At 40.6% G+C, this 21,466-nt stretch overlaps 3 protein-coding genes across 3 annotated transcripts; 2 read left to right on the top strand and 1 right to left on the bottom strand.

The window, feature by feature from the left end:
* Positions 1-512: 512 nt before the first annotated feature.
* LOC135338885 (amyloid-beta A4 precursor protein-binding family A member 2-like) lies at positions 513-9,235 on the top strand. Its single transcript, XM_064534979.1, has 12 exons — positions 513-675; positions 1,279-1,942; positions 2,144-2,262; positions 2,877-2,942; positions 3,117-3,209; positions 3,423-3,509; positions 3,838-4,035; positions 4,111-4,290; positions 5,782-5,994; positions 6,123-6,242; positions 8,340-8,480; positions 9,090-9,235. The coding sequence occupies exons 1-12, from the start codon at positions 673-675 to the stop codon at positions 9,159-9,161; spliced, it is 1,956 nt and encodes a 651-aa protein (XP_064391049.1). The 5' UTR covers positions 513-672; the 3' UTR covers positions 9,162-9,235.
* On the bottom strand, positions 9,203-21,432 carry LOC135338887 (uncharacterized). The gene is made up of 14 exons (XM_064534982.1): positions 21,160-21,432; positions 17,771-17,966; positions 17,439-17,515; positions 16,470-16,823; positions 16,364-16,415; positions 16,210-16,268; positions 16,068-16,150; positions 10,209-10,285; positions 10,060-10,133; positions 9,889-9,995; positions 9,775-9,839; positions 9,591-9,682; positions 9,471-9,529; positions 9,203-9,421 (listed from the first exon to the last, which is right to left on the bottom strand). Exons 4-14 carry the CDS (start codon positions 16,525-16,527, stop codon positions 9,404-9,406), a joined length of 744 nt encoding a protein of 247 aa, XP_064391052.1. The 5' UTR covers positions 16,528-16,823; positions 17,439-17,515; positions 17,771-17,966; positions 21,160-21,432; the 3' UTR covers positions 9,203-9,403.
* Positions 11,791-13,730, top strand: LOC135338886 (uncharacterized). The gene has a single exon (XM_064534980.1). The coding sequence runs from the start codon at positions 12,158-12,160 to the stop codon at positions 13,226-13,228; it is 1,071 nt and encodes a 356-aa protein (XP_064391050.1). The 5' UTR covers positions 11,791-12,157; the 3' UTR covers positions 13,229-13,730.
* Positions 21,433-21,466: the final 34 nt, after the last annotated feature.

Genomic DNA, 21,466 nt, shown 5'->3' with positions numbered 1-21,466 from the left:
CTAGATTGGACTGGTCAGTGAGTCTATACCGCGCCAACAATGAGCTACGTGACCTGACAGCTTCATAGCGCTGCCACGATGTAGCCACCGAACCCTGACTGCAAACCCTAAGAATAAAAATTCACCGCTTAGCCATCACCATGTCTAGACAGCTGTGCGAGGGCGGCCTGGGGTTAACTTATGGTTCTGGTCTGCTGCTCAAGAGTCAAGATGCATATTTTGATGTGAGGGTTTTCCACCTGAATACACCCAGCAACAGCTCCAGAACCCAACAAACCAACAAGCTACCTACAAGACGAGAAAAAAAATAGGCTTACGACCAACGCATCAGAGACAAAGAGTACGTCCACCTCAGCTGGCTTCGCAACTGTTCGCTCGTCTATTATGCATTTGTCGACCCCTACATGATGTGCCGACATTATTATAATGTCGGCATATACCTACATAAAACCACATGCAGTTTCTCTTCTATGATAATTATGAAGAGTATGTACTCCTTTCAGACAAAAAGGGCGTGGCCTCCCGTCTATCGGTACGCCTTGCGCCATGAGTTATTTGTTTCTCTACCTACCTCAGCTCTAGCTCTGTCTCTATAGCTCTCTCAGAGAGCACCGGTGGTAGATTTATTAGAAAAGTGAGAGTAACCTTGGATTTACGTACCTTTGGATTTTGATGGTGAGATGTGTTTCCTTTTTTCTCTCATTAACACAGCATATGCATATTAAATTATACAGGAGAGAACAATAAAATAATGGGCCATTGTTGACCTGACTCCTCAAGCTTCCTTGAGAGTTTAATAAGCTAGAGGTTTATATTATAGCGATAGCGGTTTAATTAGATGCGTATACGTACAGAGGTACGTACGTAGCCATTTATTATCTATCCGCAGGCTAGACTCTACATAGTCAATAATTATATCTAGCAAGTCTTGCTAAAGCCACAAACACACTGTTCAAGTGAATTGGTGCAGGATTCTAACAAGCGACATCCTGACAACCAAATTCCTGTTCCTGGCATGAAAGTGATTTTGCACATACCATATTTCTTCCAAATAAGGCCCCCTTCTAATTATGCGCCACCTAGACACTTCTCCCATAATTATAGCACTATTTCTTGTTTCTCATACACTAGCCGTTAAAAAGCGCTGCCTTAGAAGATCTAGTATGATAATTATGAGGCTCTAGTTTCATGTGAAGCGTCCTAAGGTGGACATTATAAATTATATTGATGATGATACCTATAAATACTGTACACTGAGTGATTCCTTACTTTCCGTAGGACGCCGTTGGTGAAGAGTCTTTGTTGGAGTCTGTGGCCGTTCCTCCACCAGACTGTCCTTTCACTGACACTGAAGAGAATACTGGATTACAGGAGAATAGTGAAACCAAATATCACCTGGACAACGAAAGTCCTAGCTCTGTGGAAACCACGGAGGAATTGAATGGATCCAAACAACCAACACAGAATGGATCAAGTGCAATGTGTTTTGTTAACACCAGTAACGATAGTTTAATGCAGCATTCTGATGTGTTGTCGTCAACAACATTTGCTGACAGCAACTGCAAACATTTACATGTAGAGCCCAAAAATGACTCGGATCATGAGAAAAGGACTGAAAAGAGTCCGAAACCAGCAGAAACAGTGCCCCCTTATTGCGAACCTTCACCAACGAACATATCGGGCCTTGAGAAAGGAATGGAACAAGCACAAGAGAAACAAAATAGTGCCGATCCACCATCTGATGATGCTGAGTCACTAACACTCAATTCGAATGATCGAAACTTGGAACAATTCAGTGAGATCTTATTAGATTCTGATCATACATATAGTTTGTCTGACGAAGAATTTCCTCCTGGCAATGAACCTAAAAAGGAAACCGAACAAATAACTAAACCCCCTAAGAAAGTTAGATTTGCAGATGAAAGAGACGAAAAGCAGAGAGGTACCAATGCACTGAAGTGTACTACTAGTACAATTGTCTTGCAAATGCAATACTGCGCATGCCTTAGTGTACATGTAGGTGCATGGCTACCAATCATGTAGACTGCTAGCCTCCTTCACAAGGCCGTCTTCGGTGCGGCCTGGGATCGAGGCTAGTGGACTGCATGATATATGTCACTAGGATTCTTTCCTCGTCATGTAGATGATCTGGCTCGAACAGGCACTCACAGCCCACCTCTACGCCCCACCAACATCTCCACTCCTGAAGATGTGGCCAGACAAGGCAGAGTGCCAGTCAGTCCTTCCTCTCCTAGACAACCGGTATAGTACATGTATCTCCATGTGTAGTACCAATTGATAGTACATGTAATGGGGTATAGAAGATTTTCATTGAGTGGCAAAAAGCAATGTACTGTGTACTGTGCAGCCTGCTGTGGGGCTACATGCTATACATCTTTAGCACCTAGCTAATACCTTACTCAATTCCTGAATACTAGAATGGTTCAGTCTTATTGCAGATTCAGCTAGCTTACTATTAGTGAGCGTCCGGGAGTTAGTCAGCTGTATTACTTTCAACGCTGTTTTTCTGGATGATCATTTAGATGGCAGGATCAGACATCTACACTCTATGAGCTGACACTTTTAAATAACTCCCATACCACCCTTACTAATGCAGTAAGCTACGTACAAGTGCATGTAGTTGTGTTATCCGGCCTCTATGACACGGGACATTGTGCATATAAAAGAACGTTGCGCTTCACTGTTTGTGTCTCTGTGGGTGCATGTGCTCAAGCATGCTAGGCTGGATACTGTACATATAATTATGCATAAATAGTGAATCGGAATTTAGACATAATTATACTAGGTACACAGTGATGTACATGCTCATGCTCTCTAAAGTATTCATTCATAACATTGTATGCTTATGTTTTCAGATACAGGATATTACTCCTCAGTTCAGTGTCAACCAACTAATAGCTGGTATAGATTTCTCTGCTCAGGTTTGTCTCCCCAGTCTTTTTGGTTAACTGTTATACACTTACACGTACAAACGTACGTACAGGCGCTCCTGAGTATAGCTACGTATTTTGTTACACTTTTCGTCCACTCATAATAACACTTTATGCTCTTATACATGTGCAATACATGTGCACTACAAATATTGCTGTGTGCAGTATCTTGGATCCACTCCTATTTTCCTGTCTGGAGTAGCATCTGCTAAATCGTCCAGAATGTACCAGGCTCAGCAAGCAGTGAAACTGATTAAGGTGTGGTAGTACCTGTACGTGTACATGTACATGTATACATCGTTGTGGCCAAAGGCAATGTGATATTAAAATTATTGACAGTAGTACACGTAGCATTGTATTATGTATAGGGCAACTGATTGAATACCGGCCAGAATTGGTGGTGTACATGTATTCAAATCTTTATTATTGTGTACCGAGGTTGTTCTTGACGTACGTACATGTCACATGTAGGATCCTGATAGTGACGGTCGACCACAGTCAGCTGTTAACGTGAAAATCTCCACTCAGTGTGTCACTATCTCTGACATTGCGACAAATGTGAGCTGCATACATAATTATGTTGTTTTAGTTTATTACCACTTAAATGTTATGTATTGCTCTGTGCTGGTCAAAGACTAAACGAAACAATTATAGATTTGGACATGGGTGGGGGAAAAACTAGTGGTCTATAGCCACAATAACTGTCTGGTACATAAAATATTTAGAGACGCCTATAATTATTGTAACGCTGCTACTAAATGCATCCTTAGCATTGAATTTGGATGTTCCTACATAATTATAATACAAATAATTATAATTATTGAAAGTGTTAAACATGTTACAACTCCTAGCCCAGTGGTTTTAATGAAGATTATCAATCTACCAGGTTGACATGATGGAGCACCCTCTGCATACAATCTCTTATGTGGCTGATATAGACAATGTGTTGGTTATGATGGCTCACGTGCTGCCTACCTCTGACACCACCCCCCTCTCCCCTGTCACTACTCCAGTGGAGAATAGTATGGAAATAATCAGCAGTTACACTCCCAAGATGACCTGTCACGTGTTGGACACGGAAAATGTGAGCTTAAGAGCTTCCATATTGTATGAGGCTGCTGTAGTAATCTACCTGCCATCATTCTGTTTTAACTTGTAGGCGCGGCATGTGGCAATAGTAATTGGTCAAGCATTCAGCGCTGCCTACAAGCAATTTTTGCTATCCAATGGCATATCTGAGGAGGCATTGGAGCAGGCAGAGTACGCACACATATTGAACGCTCAAACAGTGCCTCAGGTTGAAGTGGATTCATTCAATGACAGGAACAAAACTAGGAAGGTTTGTTAGCTTCATGTACTATAATTATGGTTAGTACTGAAGCGCTACATGTATTATTAAAACAATTACAGTGCGTACGTGCCTTTTAGTTGTTTAGTGTTGTTTCACATTTTTTCACTTGAGTTCGAACTGTTATACCGTATTACTAGAATGTTTTGCGAGCATCAAACATTTGCGAACTTTGCGAGGGTTGATCAATTCGCAACAATTAAATCCGCAAAACCTAAATTATTACTAGTAAATACACATGATCCTTTCCAGAACGCAATAGTTAGATCGCAAAAGGTCAAATTTTCTGCTGATTTGGCTCATTCGCAAAAGTTTTTCACTCACAAAATATTCTAGTAATACGGTACTCTGCATGGAAAGAGCTGGTTTATTTAGCCTTTTCTGTGTATAAATGGTACATGTGTGTGTGTACGTGGTATGATAAATCCATAAACCTCGTTATTTGAAAAATTGCACTCTTTCCACATTTCACCTCATTTTTTGTTTGTTAATGACTGGCTAAGACAGTAAATAAGTTTCTTGACGAGCACTTCCTCTTCCTACAAACATCTTTAGGACATTCTTTCCAAACAACAACAACTCTGGCTACTACAGTTTCTTCATATTATGCAGATGACTTCTCAGACTCAGACTTCTCTAATTATACCTAGAAAATTCGCCATCTTTAGATGACTGTCTCACCGGCACAGTAACGTCACAATACTAGCTTCTGACCACTTATGAGATGGATGTGGCTGTGGCATGGTATACAAGTGCAGCAGTGCTACAAGCTCCTTTTTCTTCAACTCTGCTTTCTTATTCAGGTACGTATGCTATTTATACTATGCACTGACTGCCATTGGTCTAGCTATATGTCTCCATGCTCTTGCAACACTCTTCAAAATAGACCTAGATCTACAGCATAAACCTGTGGCTGTCATTATTTTTATCATTGACAAATTGAAATTCACTCATTCTTTCACATAATTATGAAAGAAAGAAAAACACATACCAAAGAATCGAGGCACCAAAAAACAGTAAAACAAGAAGGAAATAGCCCTATGTCAATTCATTACCAACATCATGAACATGTACAGCTAGTAGGTAACATTGCATTCACATCACTATGTACATTTCCTACATAACATTTTATGTAACCTTAATTAGTACTGACATTGAAGCAATGTTTGCAACTTTAATTAGGAGATGTGCATGTACACTACTGTTAGTGTGTGTATAGGGAACATAACCTTGCCAAGTTAAAGGGACGTTGTAACGGTTTTGCCATAGGGCTTTTTCTCACTTTCTTGTTTCAACGCTTTTTGGTGCCTCGATCCCTCTGCCAATCTTAGCAGTTTTTCACATTACAAATGTGTTTTGGGACCTATCCCCTATATAGCTGCTCTTACCACATGATGACTTCCTTTGCACACCGTTGAATTTAATACACTAAAGTCAGTCAATTATGGCTTCATTAATCCTCACCGTTTGCCTTACGCTCAGCTAACTTTAGCCAAGCACAAAGGAGAACTAATGGGGGTGATGGTGATGGAGTCTGGCTATGGTTCTGCCATTCCATCCTGTGTCATTGCTCACCTCAGTAAGACAGGTGCCGCCATGAAATCAGGACTACTCAATATTGGAGACCATATCATCTCTATCAATGGAGTCAACCTGGTTGGGATGCCCAAGAAAACATGCATAGAACAACTTAAGGTAAGTTTATACAGTCATGCGCGCAGTATACCTGTTAATTAGCATTTTTTCTAACCCTCACGTTACAAAATGTAGACTTAATACATGTAGTATAATTACAGCTGTGATATAATGCACTCATTCTATAGAAATGTCGGTATCAGGATGTTGTGAAGATGACAGTTTGCTCATGTCCGGCTGTTGTCGAAGTGACCATCGTGAGACCAGATCTTAAGTATCAGTTGGGCTTCAGTGTGCAAAAAGGAATGGTGTGTGATTGTAATTATAGCAATGTAGTCTCGCGCAAGCAGTTGTCTGGTAGAATTCAGTCTAAGCATTTGTATCAGCACACAAAAGAATCGGGAGGTTCTCAAAGAGGGTGTTAACATCAAGGTTTAATACAGAGAGGGGTGAGAGCCCTGGAATCTCCCCCCCTGGAAATGTGAAAAAATGAATGATGACATACAGACTGTCAGTGATTCAGAAGTAATTATAGATCTACATGTAGCTATAATATTTATTCTACGTGTATCAGTCAAATCAGTTGAGAAAAAGCCTCTTACATACATGTATATCAGGAGTGTATACATAATTTTATATCCCTTTTGATCTAGCACATGCTATTGCTGGCATCAAGAGACTAGGCTAGGCTACTGAGTCTAGATCTAGTGTTGCCACGGCCACTATTGTAGTACATCTTCAGAGGGTGGGTAGTGAAAAGGATCAAGGAATGTGATTAAAAGGTCATTATTCGCAGAAAGGTCAAGTGGTGTCCGACCTCCTCTGATAAGTAGCTTTATGTTATGTAGCTTTGGCATCTCCACCGAGGCATCAGCACCTGCGGTGCTTTCATTTTAGCATCCATCATAGTCGACCATTTCCCACTCTTTGAGTTTTCCCTGTGATTACAGCAAAATTACCTTAAGAACATTACAGGGGAAGATCCAGGAATTTTGATAGGGGGAAAAATCACAAACATTTTTCCTAAACCAATTTTTTTCATAGCAGTTCTGAAGTGACTGTCTGGATGTTTCCTGCATAACTTCATCAATAATTCTCAGTCTTTGCTGAGTTGGTCATGATAATGTGACTAGCTGGCTACGTACTAGCCTCCTTCACCGGCCTTCATGCGCATAAAATTATTGGATATTTTTTCCCGTAAAATTTCCTATAAAACTGAATTCATCAGAGAAAATATCCTAAAGTCATACACAGAGCTATATGGCTAGCTAGCTAGAGACAGAGCTGTGTAGGTTTGTTGTACAGCTTTTTTCTTCTGCAGTAGCAGTAGTATAGTAGACTTTCACCAAAGTTAGTGTTAAATGGGCGTGGCCTGTCCATATAGACTCTTGTCAGCTTTCACTCCGTTCAGACGATCGTCATCTACATTGTTGCAGGCTGTGAGTCTTTTGTTAACATAGCAGGCTAAGGGTAGCTATCAGAGAATGCTATCCGATGGGCTAGAAACCTTCAATCGAACTTTCTGTCTACTTCCTTCAATCCACTTTTGTTCGTTGTGCTGTCATAGTTTTACTGAGCATATACGATGTTATCCAAAGCCCCCAGATACCGGGGGGGGGATATTAGCGCATGCGCAAGCAGTCGATACCAGGCCCACTTCCCTGAGTGAAGTGCAGCCTGGAATCGAGGCTAGCTACATACATGCTATCCAGTTGTAGTTGGGCGTGGCCCGACTAACATAGCTGCTAGTAGATTATTTATAGATGTAGGTTGAATGAGCCCTATATATTCCTTACCCCTGGATCCGCCCCTGCATATGATATCGATATCTGTACGCATGTGTACGTATTAGCAATAGCTATAGTAGCTTTCGTATAGCTGGTTACATACGAGATTTTCGAAGATTGACCCAGAAAAACGAAAGTTTACTGCCTTGAAAATTATTTTCGGAGGACAAAATATTCGCGGTTGAGCACTATTAATTTAGTCATTTTGTGGATATTATTTTCGTGGTTGCTTGCACTGCAGGTAAAGGGTAGGCAAGGTCACTTCATTCATGGGTAAAATATTCGTGGTCAGACCTTCAACCACGAAAACCACGAATATTTTGCCCCACGAAAATATTGAAATGTTTAGTTTGGGCAGTCTGCGAAAATTTAGTGCCTTGAAAATAACCCGCTATACGGTATGTAGCTTTAATGCATCCACCAAGGCATCAGCACCTGTGGTGCTTTCATTTTCTTCAGGCATTTTTTAAGGGGGAGCACTAATTTTATTGTTTTGCTGTTGTTATGCCTCGATAAGAGTTTCTATAGGCGAGTTTTCTATAGGCTTCTAGTCTTTATTCGTGAATTTGCAAATAATTCTGTTGTCATTGTTCATCCATCTATTCGCTCTTTCAACAGATAACCTCACTGATCAGGGGGTCAATCGCTGAGAGAAGTGGTATTCGTGTGGGTCATCGCATCATCGAGATAAATGGAACCAGTGCGGTTGCAATGAATCACGATGACATCGTGCATCTTCTCTCTTGTACCGTAGGGGATGTAAGCTTTCATAATTATATTAATTATGTGTCTTTTAAGTTTGCATCAGAGAAGGTTGGACAGGCGTCATCCACCGTCAGGTTTTATCACGTGCGCTCATAAAAATCTAATTAAAATGGCCGATTAGGCACCATTAGGCATCTCAATGCTCCACTGTTTTGTAGGCTGTACAGAGACACTGCAAGTAGCCAGAAGTGGTCTAGGAGCATTCCCACCGCCCTCTCACCTTCCCTACACTGCTGAAAAGATTCCAAGATGGATCTAGACTAGTATTTAGACACTTTTCCAATTTTTGTTTAACAGGATTTAAATCTATATGAGCAGAAGAGGTCAGAGCACCATTAGTCTGTTTCTCTTTAGCGTTCTCTAGCTCTTACTTGCACTGATAAGCTTTTACATTCTCACCTTTGACCTCAAAGGAATTCTATAAAGGTTTATAATTATCACATGACTGAAGGCGTCATGATGATGCGTGTCCAACCTCCTCTGAGTTTGCATACAATCCCCAAAAATTATATTGCAACAAATGGTTGTATAATAATTGTAAATGTACCCATATATAGCGTAATCTGGTAATCTGGTTTTAAGTAATTCCACCCACTTGCACAGCTACACCTGAGAACAATGCCGGACCTGATGTACAAATTACTGACTGGTCAGATTGTACCCGACTATCATTAGATAACCAATCAAAATTATTGTTTTATCAGAATTTTCTATCATTAGATAATGTGAACATAACATTAATTTTGTAACCCAATCAAAATTAATTTTGCATATACAAATTCAAGATATGCATAAACTATTACTATACTGTGAAAAATGTTGAATAAGTTATAAGTAGTCAAAGCACCTTTAACTCTTGGGAGGCGGTGTAAGTCTCTCCAGCTTTTAGACTAACTGGATGAGATACATGTCCTGCCTCACACCATGTTGCGATACTGCGCAATTACATGAATTAACTTGCAAGTAAAATGCAGATCGTTATACCTGATCATCGCCAAAATCTGCCATTGCCTTCGCTTTCTCAGCCCAAGGATTCCAAACCACTGCAAATAAAGTTATGCATGTACTGTAAACCTTACTGACGTGCATCTCAATTAACCGTACCAGTATCAGGGAAATTCATCTTCTTGATATTAATTGTTCTCCCTCCAGCCACATTTGTTAAGAGATGATCTTTGGAAGCATTTTTGTAAACACTGTAATTAATTTTGAGTTATCAATGCAATGTATACTACCTAATCTGATAAGCAAAAAATTAATCATGCAGTGGCCAACGTAATTATCAAACCTGTCAGTAAACTGGGAGATCGTCTTTGGATCACTTTCCTCTGTCTTCTCTTTGCCACCATCAGTCTGCAGACACACTGCACTATACAGCACACTCAGAAAATTGCTGACTCACCTTATCAACATACAGTAGTCCACCAAGCCCAGAAATGGTTGTCTTGGAGACGTCCGGGAGTAGAAAATAAGTGTGAAGCAGGCATGTGAAGTCAAACGATTCCATACCTTGCAAGCATATTATAACCCATGATTCATAATTATGGGACACACGAAGTAAATATACACTCACTGTTTTGGTTACAAACTGTAAACTTAGTCACTAAGCAGTCAGTTTTAACGACAACGGTGTAGTTGACTTCAAACCTGAAAGCATGCACAAAGAAGTGTAAAAAAACCAGCTATAAATTATACTTTGCATAACTTAAAATTCGTACTCACTTGTTACCATTCCACATTTTCCTAGTGTCTTCGGTATCCACTAGTGTGAATGTTGCCACTGCATTACCACTTTCATCCTACGCAAAACATAATTGACCATACTAATACTACGCAACAAAATAATAATGATAAAAATAAAAACACTAATCTGCGCTGTGCTAATGCCTCTCGCCATGTTTTGCTTAAGTGCAAGCATAGATTGAAGAGGGATTGGAAACGGAAGTAGCGTCACGTAACATTTTACATTGAATTTGCAGCATGGCACCAGAGAGCCTTCGATGTCAATCCGTGTTACGATTGCTCAACACGCAGGAAACAATGTTTCATGAATTATGATCACTACAAGATATTCAGAGCCCCCCCTAAAGTGTCATTCTCATGCCCCCTAATGGTGAGCTTCAGTTGGAAAAAAAAATACATTTGTGAAGATAGCTAGAGGCACAAAACATTCTTTGTCACGCTATGAGATCTTTATATACCTAGAATGCTTCTAATAATAGCTAAGACTGTGCAACTCATCGGTGTACTGTGTCCCATAATATGGTCTCAAGTGTCAGTTGGAAGTGTAAGTTTATATAGTAGCCTCGTTCCCAGGCCTTACTTTTTATGCCTCGGTGCGCATGCGCAAGCGAGGTATACGGTAGTGTGTCTGTGTGTGTGTGTGTGTAGACCGCTACAGCTGCTCAAGGATGAATCAAGTGCAAGTAAGAGTTTCTATAGGCTTCTAGTCATGTTTACTTGGATTTTAATTCGTGGATTTGCAAAATAATGCTTCGTTCTCGAGATATACCTAGTTTTGCTTACTTGGAATGCTATTGCAGCCTTTTCAGAAGAGTCCGTAGCAAAACTTGTTCACCGAGTGTTACTACTCTACTTAGTAGTTAGCTATGCATTAGAACGCTAGCTATTGGTAGCTGCAAGAGTGAGCAGAGAGCTGCAAGGTTCTGCTGACTTGCAGCCATAATTTTAGACTTGAACTTTTGGCATCGATCCTTTTTAACAACAATCATGGTTGATCATTACCCACTATTCGGTTGATTGCATGCAGCAAAGTTCATCATGATAATTATAATCAATGTGTGTATAAATGCTAGCTATTAGTAGTTTTATGTTATGTAGCTTTGGCACCTCCACCGAGGCATCAGCACCCGCGGTGCTTTCATTCTTGCTGTTGTCACTGTTCATCCATAAATCATAAGACGTAGTGAGGCAGCAAAGAAATAAATGGGCGTACAGTTAAGAAAAAGTAAGGCCTGGTTTGGGAAATCGCGTGATCCACAAGGATTTTTATGAACGTGGGCAATATGTAGCCCACAATCGTGACGTAAGGTATTCTCCCACGCATTCAGAGTTAATAAGACTATACTGAGACAATTAAAGCTGTGCTGCAAGTCAGATCAGAGAACCAGCGTGGCCAGCTCTGGTGGCAGTAGCTACCTGCTATATATGATAATGATGACTTTATCTATACTATAGACTATAGCATGTAGAAAGACACAAGAATAGGTGATAGTAGTCTGATAGGATAGAATCTGAACACACAATCTCGACTAGTAGATCATCTAGCTAAGCTCTAGTGCTTGCAAACTTCCAGTTCCAAGTCCATGTCCAGCTTGCTGCAGGTAAAGTTTTATTAGTCATAGATCTCTGCGTGGGCAGTCCAACATCTCTAGCTCAGCATGCCCACGCTCATTTTCACCCTTCTACCTTCACGTGACTTCCCGATACAGGCTCTCCTTTTTCCTAACTCTACGTCTATTTCTTTCTTTATTCCTCCAATTAATACCGTATTTTAATCGCCAGGTAGCACTACAGAACATCAGACGCCTTTGCCCACCTATTGCCACCCTCATTAACTCTTATAGAAACTCCACTGAGCTCTTTGTTGATGGAGAAGTTATCCTATCCCAAGAAGGTACTACACAAGGATACCCCCTGGCCATGCCTATATGTACGGACTAGCAACTATCCCTATCATTAGGAAACTGGATGGACTCTGCAAACAGGTCTGGTATGCGGACGACTCTGCGGCAATAGGGAAAATTGGGCAGTTACATGATTGGTGGAACAAATTAGCAGCAATAGGTCCTGCCTTTGGTTACTTCCCTAATCCGTCTAAAACCTGGCTTGTCACAAAGCAAAACCACCATGACCGAGCCACCAACATCTTCGCTGGGTCTGGAGTCAACGTCACGCCAGAAGGCAGACCATACCTAGGTGCAGCGATTGGCTCCCGTGAATACATTGCTGAATACGTGAACACTAAGGTACAACTGTGGTCATCTAGTATCAACACCCTCAGTAACATAGCAAAGTCGCAACCACATGCCGCCTACTCAGCCATTACCCATGGCCTCCTAAGTAAATGGACATACCTCAGCCGGGTCGTACCCAACTTGAGCCACCTATTAGTCCCACTGGATAACACACTTCGAACTAAACTGATACCAGCCATTACGGGAAGACCACCTCCAAACAGTGTTGAATGCGACCTATACGCTCTACTGGCTCGGCTCAGCGGACTAGCAATAACTATCCCCTCCAAGCTAGCGGACAAGGAACTGCACCACTCTCTCACAGTCACCTCATCCCTCACCGACCACATCCTAGCTCAAGACAATGAATATGGATATAACATAGTCCGTGACCAGCAACTGAAGAAAAGAGAGGTCAGTAAGGACAACAGGAACAGACAAGAAGACACAGCCTCTATACATCAACAGCTACCGGACGGGCTCCAGAAGGCAGTGGAGCTATCCAAGACAAAAGGAGCCTCCACTTGGCTCACGGTTCTCCCACTATCGGAACATGGATTCACACTACACAAGTCGGCCTTCCAAGATGCCCTGGCACTACGCTATGGCTGGACCCCAACTCGCTTGCCCTCCAAATGCAACTGTGGCAAAAACTTCAATGTGGAGCATGCCCTCTCCTGTGCCAAAGGAGGGTTTCCTAGGAACGTTAAGGCACAACGAAATAAGAGATACCACAGCATCCCTTCTCACGGAAGTATGCAGTGAAGTGTGTGTGGAGCCCAACCTACAACCTGTGAGCGCGGACCAACTCAACGGGGCCTCAGCGAACAGCCAAGAAAACGCACGTTTGGATATATCGGCCAATGGTGTCTGGGGGGGGAAGATTCTAAAAACATACCTTGATGTGAGAGTGTTCAACCCCCTCGCCCCCTCCAACAGAAACCAGTCACATGCAGCAACATACAGAAACACGAACGAAGTTGAACACTCCTCTTTCACACCATTAGTTTTATCCGTTACAGGAGGCATGGGCGTAGAAGCATCACTCTTCTACAAACGCCTGAGCTCACTACTGGCCCAGAAATGGGACATCACCTACAATAAAACTCTATGCTGGCTAAGATGTCGCCTAACCTTCTCCCTCCTACGCTCAGCCATCCAAGCAATTAGAGGTGCAAGATCGTCGGTGGGACATACAGTCAGGACACCCATTGAGATCGACCTGATCTCAGCAGAATCCCATCTCACAGGACAGTAATTAATATTAACAATAATTATCTACTATTTTACGCGTACCCTTGTCACTGTACATGCCATTCCTCTAAGTTATAGATAGTACATGGGCATGAGGTACCGAATTCACATGTGCTAACTGATTTAGATCCCACTTTTCATTGGCTGCCTCAGGCAAGAAGTGTATCTATAAAAGCAGCAAGCCTTAGCAACAGCTTTATTTTTGAAAATGTCCTGTTCTGACAAGCTAGTCTAGATGATTTCTGCTAAAAAAAAACCTTTGCATTGGCCTTGCTTCAACATTGGACTAGTGACTCCACCTTGTGCAGGAAGCGCTCTGCTACAAATGAGCCCAGCCTCCTCTTTCATCTGCACTCAAGCCCCACCCCAGCTCAGCTCAAGCTTCTCAGTAAACTGTTCTGATATGTACGGCTAGCTAGCAAGGAACAGCTTGCAGCAATGCTACAGTGCACTATCGTTCCCAAAAAGACACAGGAGTCTACTGCAATTTGAAACATGGCTGCAGGATAGAAACAGAAGTCAGGAGGACGAAGTTGACAAATCAGCTACAAGTTGAAGACATGCTTTCATGCTTGTGACAAATTAATGGACCCAGAACTGTTAAAATCATTGGCTCTTAGTGTTCCTCGTAGAGAGAAGAAAAGATACTGGGGAACCCTATACAACCCAGCAAACGCTGTAAAAACTAGTAGTGAAAAAACTGAACAGCCATAGCTAATTATCATGCAGCTACAGCTTTATTATCATTTCTGTACATTCAAAAAATTATACATGTACCTTATACCCTCAAGCTTATAATTCCCTGGGAAACTATGCTCATAATTCCCTGCTAAACACACACAAGTGGGATCTAATAATTATTTTTACCCCACCTGGGGCCTGCAAAAAAAAAAAAACTAGATTTTACTCAACGTTAGATACATAGCCTCGATTACACCCCGGCGTAATGCAGATATAATTTGAGGTAACTTCCGTTTCCAATCCCTCTCCCTATTCAATCTATGGTGCAAGTAAGAGTTTCTATAGGTTTCTTGTCAATGGATTTTAATTCTCGAGTTATGCCCTACTTGGAGCATTTTCAGAAGAGTGCGTAGAAAAACTTGTCCATGGATTGTTGCTATACTCTCTACTTAGTAGTACGTTAGCTCTGCACTAGCTATCGGTAGCTGCAAGAGTGAGGAGAGCTGCAAGGCTCTGCTGATAGCAGTTGATTACAACAATCATGGTCAATCACTACCCACTCGTTGAGTTTTCCCTGTGGTTCTGGATTCTGCCTGAGCTCTTGACTTGAAGTTACAGCTGGAATAGACACACACAGTCAGCTTTACCATATAATTATTGAGTGGCGGATCCAGTGCATGGCACAAGGGGCATGTGCCCCCCCTTTCTTGCTAGAAGACCAGTGATCACTGTAAATTTAATAGCTCAAATAAGATCTGTGGACTCTGGCTCATTCTCTGCGAAGTGGGTATCATAGCATGCAGAATAGTAGTTGTAGACTTTTGAAGCTGAAGAGCAAGATGATTTCTGCTATCTCTTGCTACTATGTATGTCATATATAATTATTGTTGATAATTATAGTCATCAATCAACCCATGACCAGAAAAGCTACACTGATTGGGCTTTAAAAAAATAGTTGACCGTTTTTTTGTTTCTTTAAATTGCCCCCCCCCCCTCCTGGATCCGCCCATGCATATCCCTCGTGCGGCTACGCTTTGAGGCATAATAAATAACTCTACAGCTAAAGGAAAGAGAGGGATTGGATGGATGTACTGTACCTGCATAATTAATAAAGACACCACAAAAAAATAAAATTGACCAGAGAAGTTTAAATTTTAAATACAGAGCGTACAGAAGAAATTAACCACATTCAAGCAAATGTGCTCATTCGATGTAGCTTACGTCTAATTTAAAGATCTGCCTACCGGTATTGCAGTGTAAAAATTTGTTACAGATTGAGCAAAATAAGCGTGCAGACAGTTTTTTGCTTTGAAATCTGGCAAAGATTGTGATGTTCATAATTATACAAGTACCGATTATATAGGTATTTGCTATTTTAATTCTGCACAGCCATTAATTAGCACTGCCAAGTTTGACATTCGCAAAACATTGTAATAACAGTACATGTAGCTCACAAGTACATGTAGCTCACAGACTAGGAATGCCAAAAACGCTGAAAAAGAGATGACTCGAGAAAACACACGAAACCACCATTTTATTTCTAGCACTTTTACCCAGCAAAAAATAGGCATAAAGCGTACAGTTTCAATGCCTGTGTAAAGACTAATGTGAAATGCATGGTCAACGCGTACATGCACCACTCTATCCCTTTAATATCTATTGGACTAACCATAAATGGAGGCTTCGAGCATGTCCATTTAGATGTCCTTGCAAACCCGTGTTGTGGGCCCATGTCCCACGCTCCAAAGCATGCTGGAGTGCAAGAATTAATTAATGTCAGTTTTGAGCAATAAAATGTGGATTTAACTTACGGAACACAACAGGTATTCCTCCCCTGATTGCCTTGACGTTGTTAAATACAGCGTCTTTGCTATAACGTAGGGGTCCATAAAAACAGTAATAAGTCTGGCATATTGACATAACCTTTAATTGTTGACATGCATTTCACGTTACTGAGCAGCTCACCTAACAAATATCATCTCTTCTCCATTGTTTATCCATGACTGTAATGTAGCCCCTACATGCAGACAATTAAATGGCTGTATTAAAACAAGCAATACAGAAATCTCACCATGCAAGTTCACAACTGCTTTGGTCTGGCTATCTCTACAAACTTCTACCAATTCCATATCTGAATGAGTACCAACTAGATATGCAAATACAATAGTGCTAGGAAAGACAGGAAACAGGGCTCAATTGACCACACCTCAAGGAATAGCCATAATTATAAGGTAGACTGCATGTATAATAATATAATTATAACTATAAGGTAAGAGCACAAAAAGCACAAGAAAGAAGTAAAAACTCAACACTCAACATTAGCATGCTAAGTCCCATAGTCTATCAGATACTTCACATGGACTTTCTTTTGAGAAGTCGATTTCAAATGTCTGGAGGTCATCACTTGAGCTTCCACTTTTGATATCTGATCACTATGTAAAGGATGCAACTCCACAAATTGTGTTGATACGTACTGCAACACAGATACAGTATAGCTAGAAATTTCTGCGGCCCAAAAATGCTGCAAATGCTGCAAATTCTGCGTAAACGCAGAAACACCTAATTTAACCGTTGAAGGTTTAATTCGCATCTGCAGAGGCTTTTTACAGCTATTCGCAGAATTTTGGGCTGCAGAAATGTCTAGCTAATACGGTAGTAAACAAATACGGACACCTTAGGACAGTTCCATCCAACTACCGTATTACATACTACAATGTTTAGCGAGTGACAAAACATTTGCAAACTTTTTAAGATCGCAAAGATCTGCACCAATACTGATTTGCAAAGGTATTACACAAAGGTATTACTACTACATACGATGTTTTGTTAGTGAAAACTGGCAAAACAGTGTATGTTTAGTATACGGCACATGCACACCTGGTTGGTGGTGGTTTGCAGGCCTAGATTACTACAGGCAAATTACTCTGAAACGGCACTCCATAATAACAATTGAAAATTGCCACCACTTCCAAAATTAATTCTGGGCATAATTATATATAACTGTAGGATATGCACTACCACAAGAACGTTGCGTGGATACAGCCTCTAATATTCTGCTCCGTTGACAACAAATCAAAATTCATGTTGACAATAGCCCTTTGCAATCTTCGCTGCACTCTGCATTATTATAAGAAAGGCAAGAATACAGACATACTCACGGCAGGGTGTCATACATGCACAGGAAGGGGAAAGGGGGGATATCCCTCCTCTACAGTAGCAGCTCCAATTTCCCCACCTAAAATTTGCATTCAGGTACTAGTTGTATAGCCTGGCATACTAACAGGGTATTGAAATAACAGTTGACCTTTTTTAGCAACATTTTTGGTTACTTTTCTTATTTCCACCTCATGGAAAAAAAATTGCAAACCTCACTTGCTATTCTTCACTCTTCTGTGTTCGCGTTTCAGATCTTCACAATGTCTCTCTTTCTGGCGAACCTTTTGTTTAATATCATCTATTTTCAGTTTAAAAGAGGGTATATCTGTTCCAATTGGTTTTAAATGATTTTGTAACTCTTGGCGCATCCCAGAATTGTTCTTTTGAATCTGAGAAACAGTTTCATCAAGCACTGCAAGGGAAAGAAGCAACCTGCATAATGTGGAACAGCTACTATTACTCTACGTTCGAACACTAATAATTATTTTTTGTTTTGTCTAATTAATAAATTTTAAATTTCATAGCAAATAAATTTATCCCGTAATACCGTCTTTATTCTAATTACAGCACAACTCCAATAGAAGTACTAACTCTTAATTATTTTTCGTATAGCGCAAAATTTTCGAGGGGCTTCATTTTTAGCAATCCTCTACACGAAAATTAAGTCTGCAAAAATTGTTCTTTAATTACTATAACGTGCAAAAATAAGGCATGGCTTCCGGTGAGCAGTCATTCCGCGAACATTGTGCAACGAAATGCTTTTAGAGGCCAATCCTTAAGTGCCTCGAAAATTTCGCGCTGTACGGTATTTTATAAACCATAATTATAATGGTTTCCATTTCGTAATTATTTTATTGTGGTGATTAGTTAATTAATTAGCACGACCATAAATGGTAATGGTTATAAAATACAGTTAGCATTTAATAGCTTCAAGCACATATTTTTGCAAGGTTTACATCCGGTATTGAACCTCTATTGTGTGTGATCATTTGAACCGCTATATATTTTTAGTTTGGGAAATCCACGAAAATTTAGTGCCTCGAAAATAATCTGCTATACGGTACTTGAGTGCAGATAATTATAGCTAGATCACAAACGTTAATATTCGAAGCAACCAGCTGTAATTTGTTCTTTTTGTTAGCTCCACTATATTCTAACTGTCCATATTTGCCGTTCCAAATGTAGACCATTTCCGTTAATTGTTTTGATGCTGTAATTAGAACAAAGACGGTACTGCCCTTTGCAGCTCACTTGAAAGTTTGGGGCAAATAGTAAATTGCAAAAAACCACTTGAGATAAGTGTAACAGTTTACATAAGTAAACCACAATACTATAGAGCAAGGGACAAAGTTTAAATTTTGGAACAGAAGATTCTGTAGACCAGATCTTTATGTGGATATACAGATCTAGCTATACCTACAGTATATGTGGATATATAGATCTATAGCTATACCTGCAGTATATGTGGATATATAGATCTATAGCTATACCTACAGTATATGTGGATATATAGATCTATAGCTATACCTACAGTATATGTGGATATATAGATCTTATGATATTATCCTATGGATACTGAAGATTATCACGAGTCTGTGCCAGTAACTGCACGAGTGCCTGCAAGGCACGAGTGACAGTTACTAGGCACGGACGAGTGATAATCATCAGTATCCATGGGATAATGCATTTATTGCTTGGCAACCAAAATGCAGGTTGAATCTGCGCATGCACAACATGCGGTTGCTTTATCAACCAGAAGAATGCGTAGCAACAAAATTGATTTCTCCCAGTTGAAGACGAGTTTAAGAGAAAGAAAACAGCTAGAAAGACAAAGAAATAAGACTCTAGAACACCAAGAGAGCTTGCAGAAGGCTACTTAAAGATTTTGTAGAGAACAGACAAGAAAAAAGACAAGAAAAACGTTGACAACCAGCAACCCGTTTTGAAAATGGATAGTTCTGAAGGATAAACAGCATGTGCTTGCTTTCTATCATGCTCCAGTGTATCAGAAGAGGAAACATGCACCGCTATAACTGAAGAAAAGTGTGACAACCGTTTTTGAAGCCAAAACGACTTTATACAAGCCTGAACAGGCTTATATGGTGGTGCAGTACACTTCTACATATGCAATACTCCGCTCAAAGCACCCACTTCCAACACTGATGCCTGTTTGATGCGTTAAATATGAACACTGACAACCTCCTGACCCTCAGCTTCACTGCAAAAAGAGCACAGAAGTGATACAGAGCATCAGAAAACAAGAAAAGAGACTGATAAACATTGCAATGCATAATTATAAGTGTGTAAACTATCTTTTTCTTGTTCTCTCACTGCTGAAAACGTTTTATTCCAAATAAGAATCACTTCCTAGTGTGCAATAACAAGTGTGCAATAATACTTCCGGGTGTGCAATATGGAAAAATATCTGCACAGTCGGTGATGAGTCGCTTCCTGTGCAATTTGAATGTAAAACGCTGATGTCAGCACTTATTAAAAAGCAATAAATAGCTATACCTACAGTATTAAATAAACTACTAGTTGGGTAACCAGGAGAAACTTAGTTATTAAGAGGTGTTAAGTGGCAGACTATGTGGCAGAGAATTGGAGACTGGTTCAGCAGCAGGCTGTTTCTCAGTCAACAATTTTAATTAAACGACAGGCAGTTTATATCGTAATCAAGCTACCCCTAGAGCCCAAACGTTGTACCTACAGATAGCCAATTTGTGGTTTAGCTGTAAACTGTTTCAAGCGGTTTTTTGCATTTTACAGTAATACTATTTGCTAAAACTTCACGTGAGCTGACATGAGCTACAACAAATAGCGTGAAAAACTACAACAACAAAACATAAAGATCTGCCTTGCTCTGTAGTATTGTGGTTTACTTATGTAAACTGTTACACTTATCTCAAGTGGTTTTTTGCAATTTACTATTTGCCCCAAACTTCCAAGTGAGCTGCAAAGGGCAGTACCGTAATTGGTGTAATTACAGCGCCAGAAAAAATTAATTCCACTTCTGAGTGGCGCATCTTTTAGAACACAAAAATTGCATTCAGCCCAACTGGCGCCTAAATCATAGTAGCGCTTAATGTTCTACACCTAGTATAGAATTTGGAGAGAAAATAGGCGCGGTCTAGCTCGGTTTCACTTGCTACCTGCACCGTTGAGAGCTGAGTGACTCGTGAACAACGTTCATTGACTGTACAGGGTGTCATACAGGATTTTGAAGTAGAGGGGGGGGAATGAGAAAAGTAACCAGAAAATGTTGCTAAAAAAGGTCAACTGTTATTTCAATACCCAGCTATGGACACTCAGTCATAATTGAAAGGGGGGGATATCCCCCCTCCGCCCCCCCCTGTATGACACCCTGCTGTAGCAACAACTGTTTAGAATTGTGAAGGGCAGGATGAATGTCTTGATGACCAAAAATATAAGTGCCAGAAAAAATACTTCCAGCAACAGTTGGCGCTTCTTTTAGGACCTAAAAAATTATGCTGATACTGACGTGGCGCTGTAATTACGTCAATTTGGTACCTCTAATTAATTAGAGGTCTTACGGGATTAGAGGAAAGACGATAGGCCTATACACCTCTTTTATTTGTTCTTACACTGCTTAGTGGAGGCTGTAGCCTTCTTTGCTTTACTGATTTTATCAGCAACTTTGGTGGTTGTATCCGACAGTTTCTGCACTTCGCTGACGACAGCCTCTCCAGAATCCAGCATGTCAATGAGCTCATTAGTATACGACGAAAGTTCAGCAGTGTTTTTGTGGCGCTGCTCCAGTTTCTTAGCGCTTATAGCAACATCAGCCATTCTCTGGTATTGGTTTTGGTATAGATATAATTATAGAACTTAAAGTCGGAGGTAGTCAGTGATCCCGCCAAACGCCACAATCAGTTTCACGTAAGACCTATC

The sequence above is a fragment of the Halichondria panicea genome, chromosome 7 (genome assembly GCF_963675165.1).
Source record: "Halichondria panicea chromosome 7, odHalPani1.1, whole genome shotgun sequence".
NCBI lineage: Eukaryota > Metazoa > Porifera > Demospongiae > Suberitida > Halichondriidae > Halichondria > Halichondria panicea.
This window is presented reverse-complemented; position numbering and strand designations above follow the sequence as displayed.

Coding starts and splice junctions, on each gene's coding strand:
- LOC135338885 (XM_064534979.1), top strand. Junction 5,995..6,122: donor CATGCATAGAACAACTTAAG/GTAAGTTTATAC, acceptor CTCATTCTATAG/AAATGTCGGTATCAGGATGT. Junction 6,243..8,339: donor TCAGTGTGCAAAAAGGAATG/GTGTGTGATTGT, acceptor CTCTTTCAACAG/ATAACCTCACTGATCAGGGG.
- LOC135338886 (XM_064534980.1), top strand. CDS start 12,158: ATGTACGGACTAGCAACTATCCCTATCATTAGGAAACTGGATGGACTC.
- LOC135338887 (XM_064534982.1), bottom strand. CDS start 16,527: ATGGAATTGGTAGAAGTTTGTAGAGATAGCCAGACCAAAGCAGTTGTG. Junction 10,286..16,067: donor GCTCGAAGCCTCCATTTATG/GTTAGTCCAATA, acceptor TGTTTTGCGTAG/GATGAAAGTGGTAATGCAGT. Junction 10,134..10,208: donor AAAATGTGGAATGGTAACAA/GTGAGTACGAAT, acceptor GCATGCTTTCAG/GTTTGAAGTCAACTACACCG.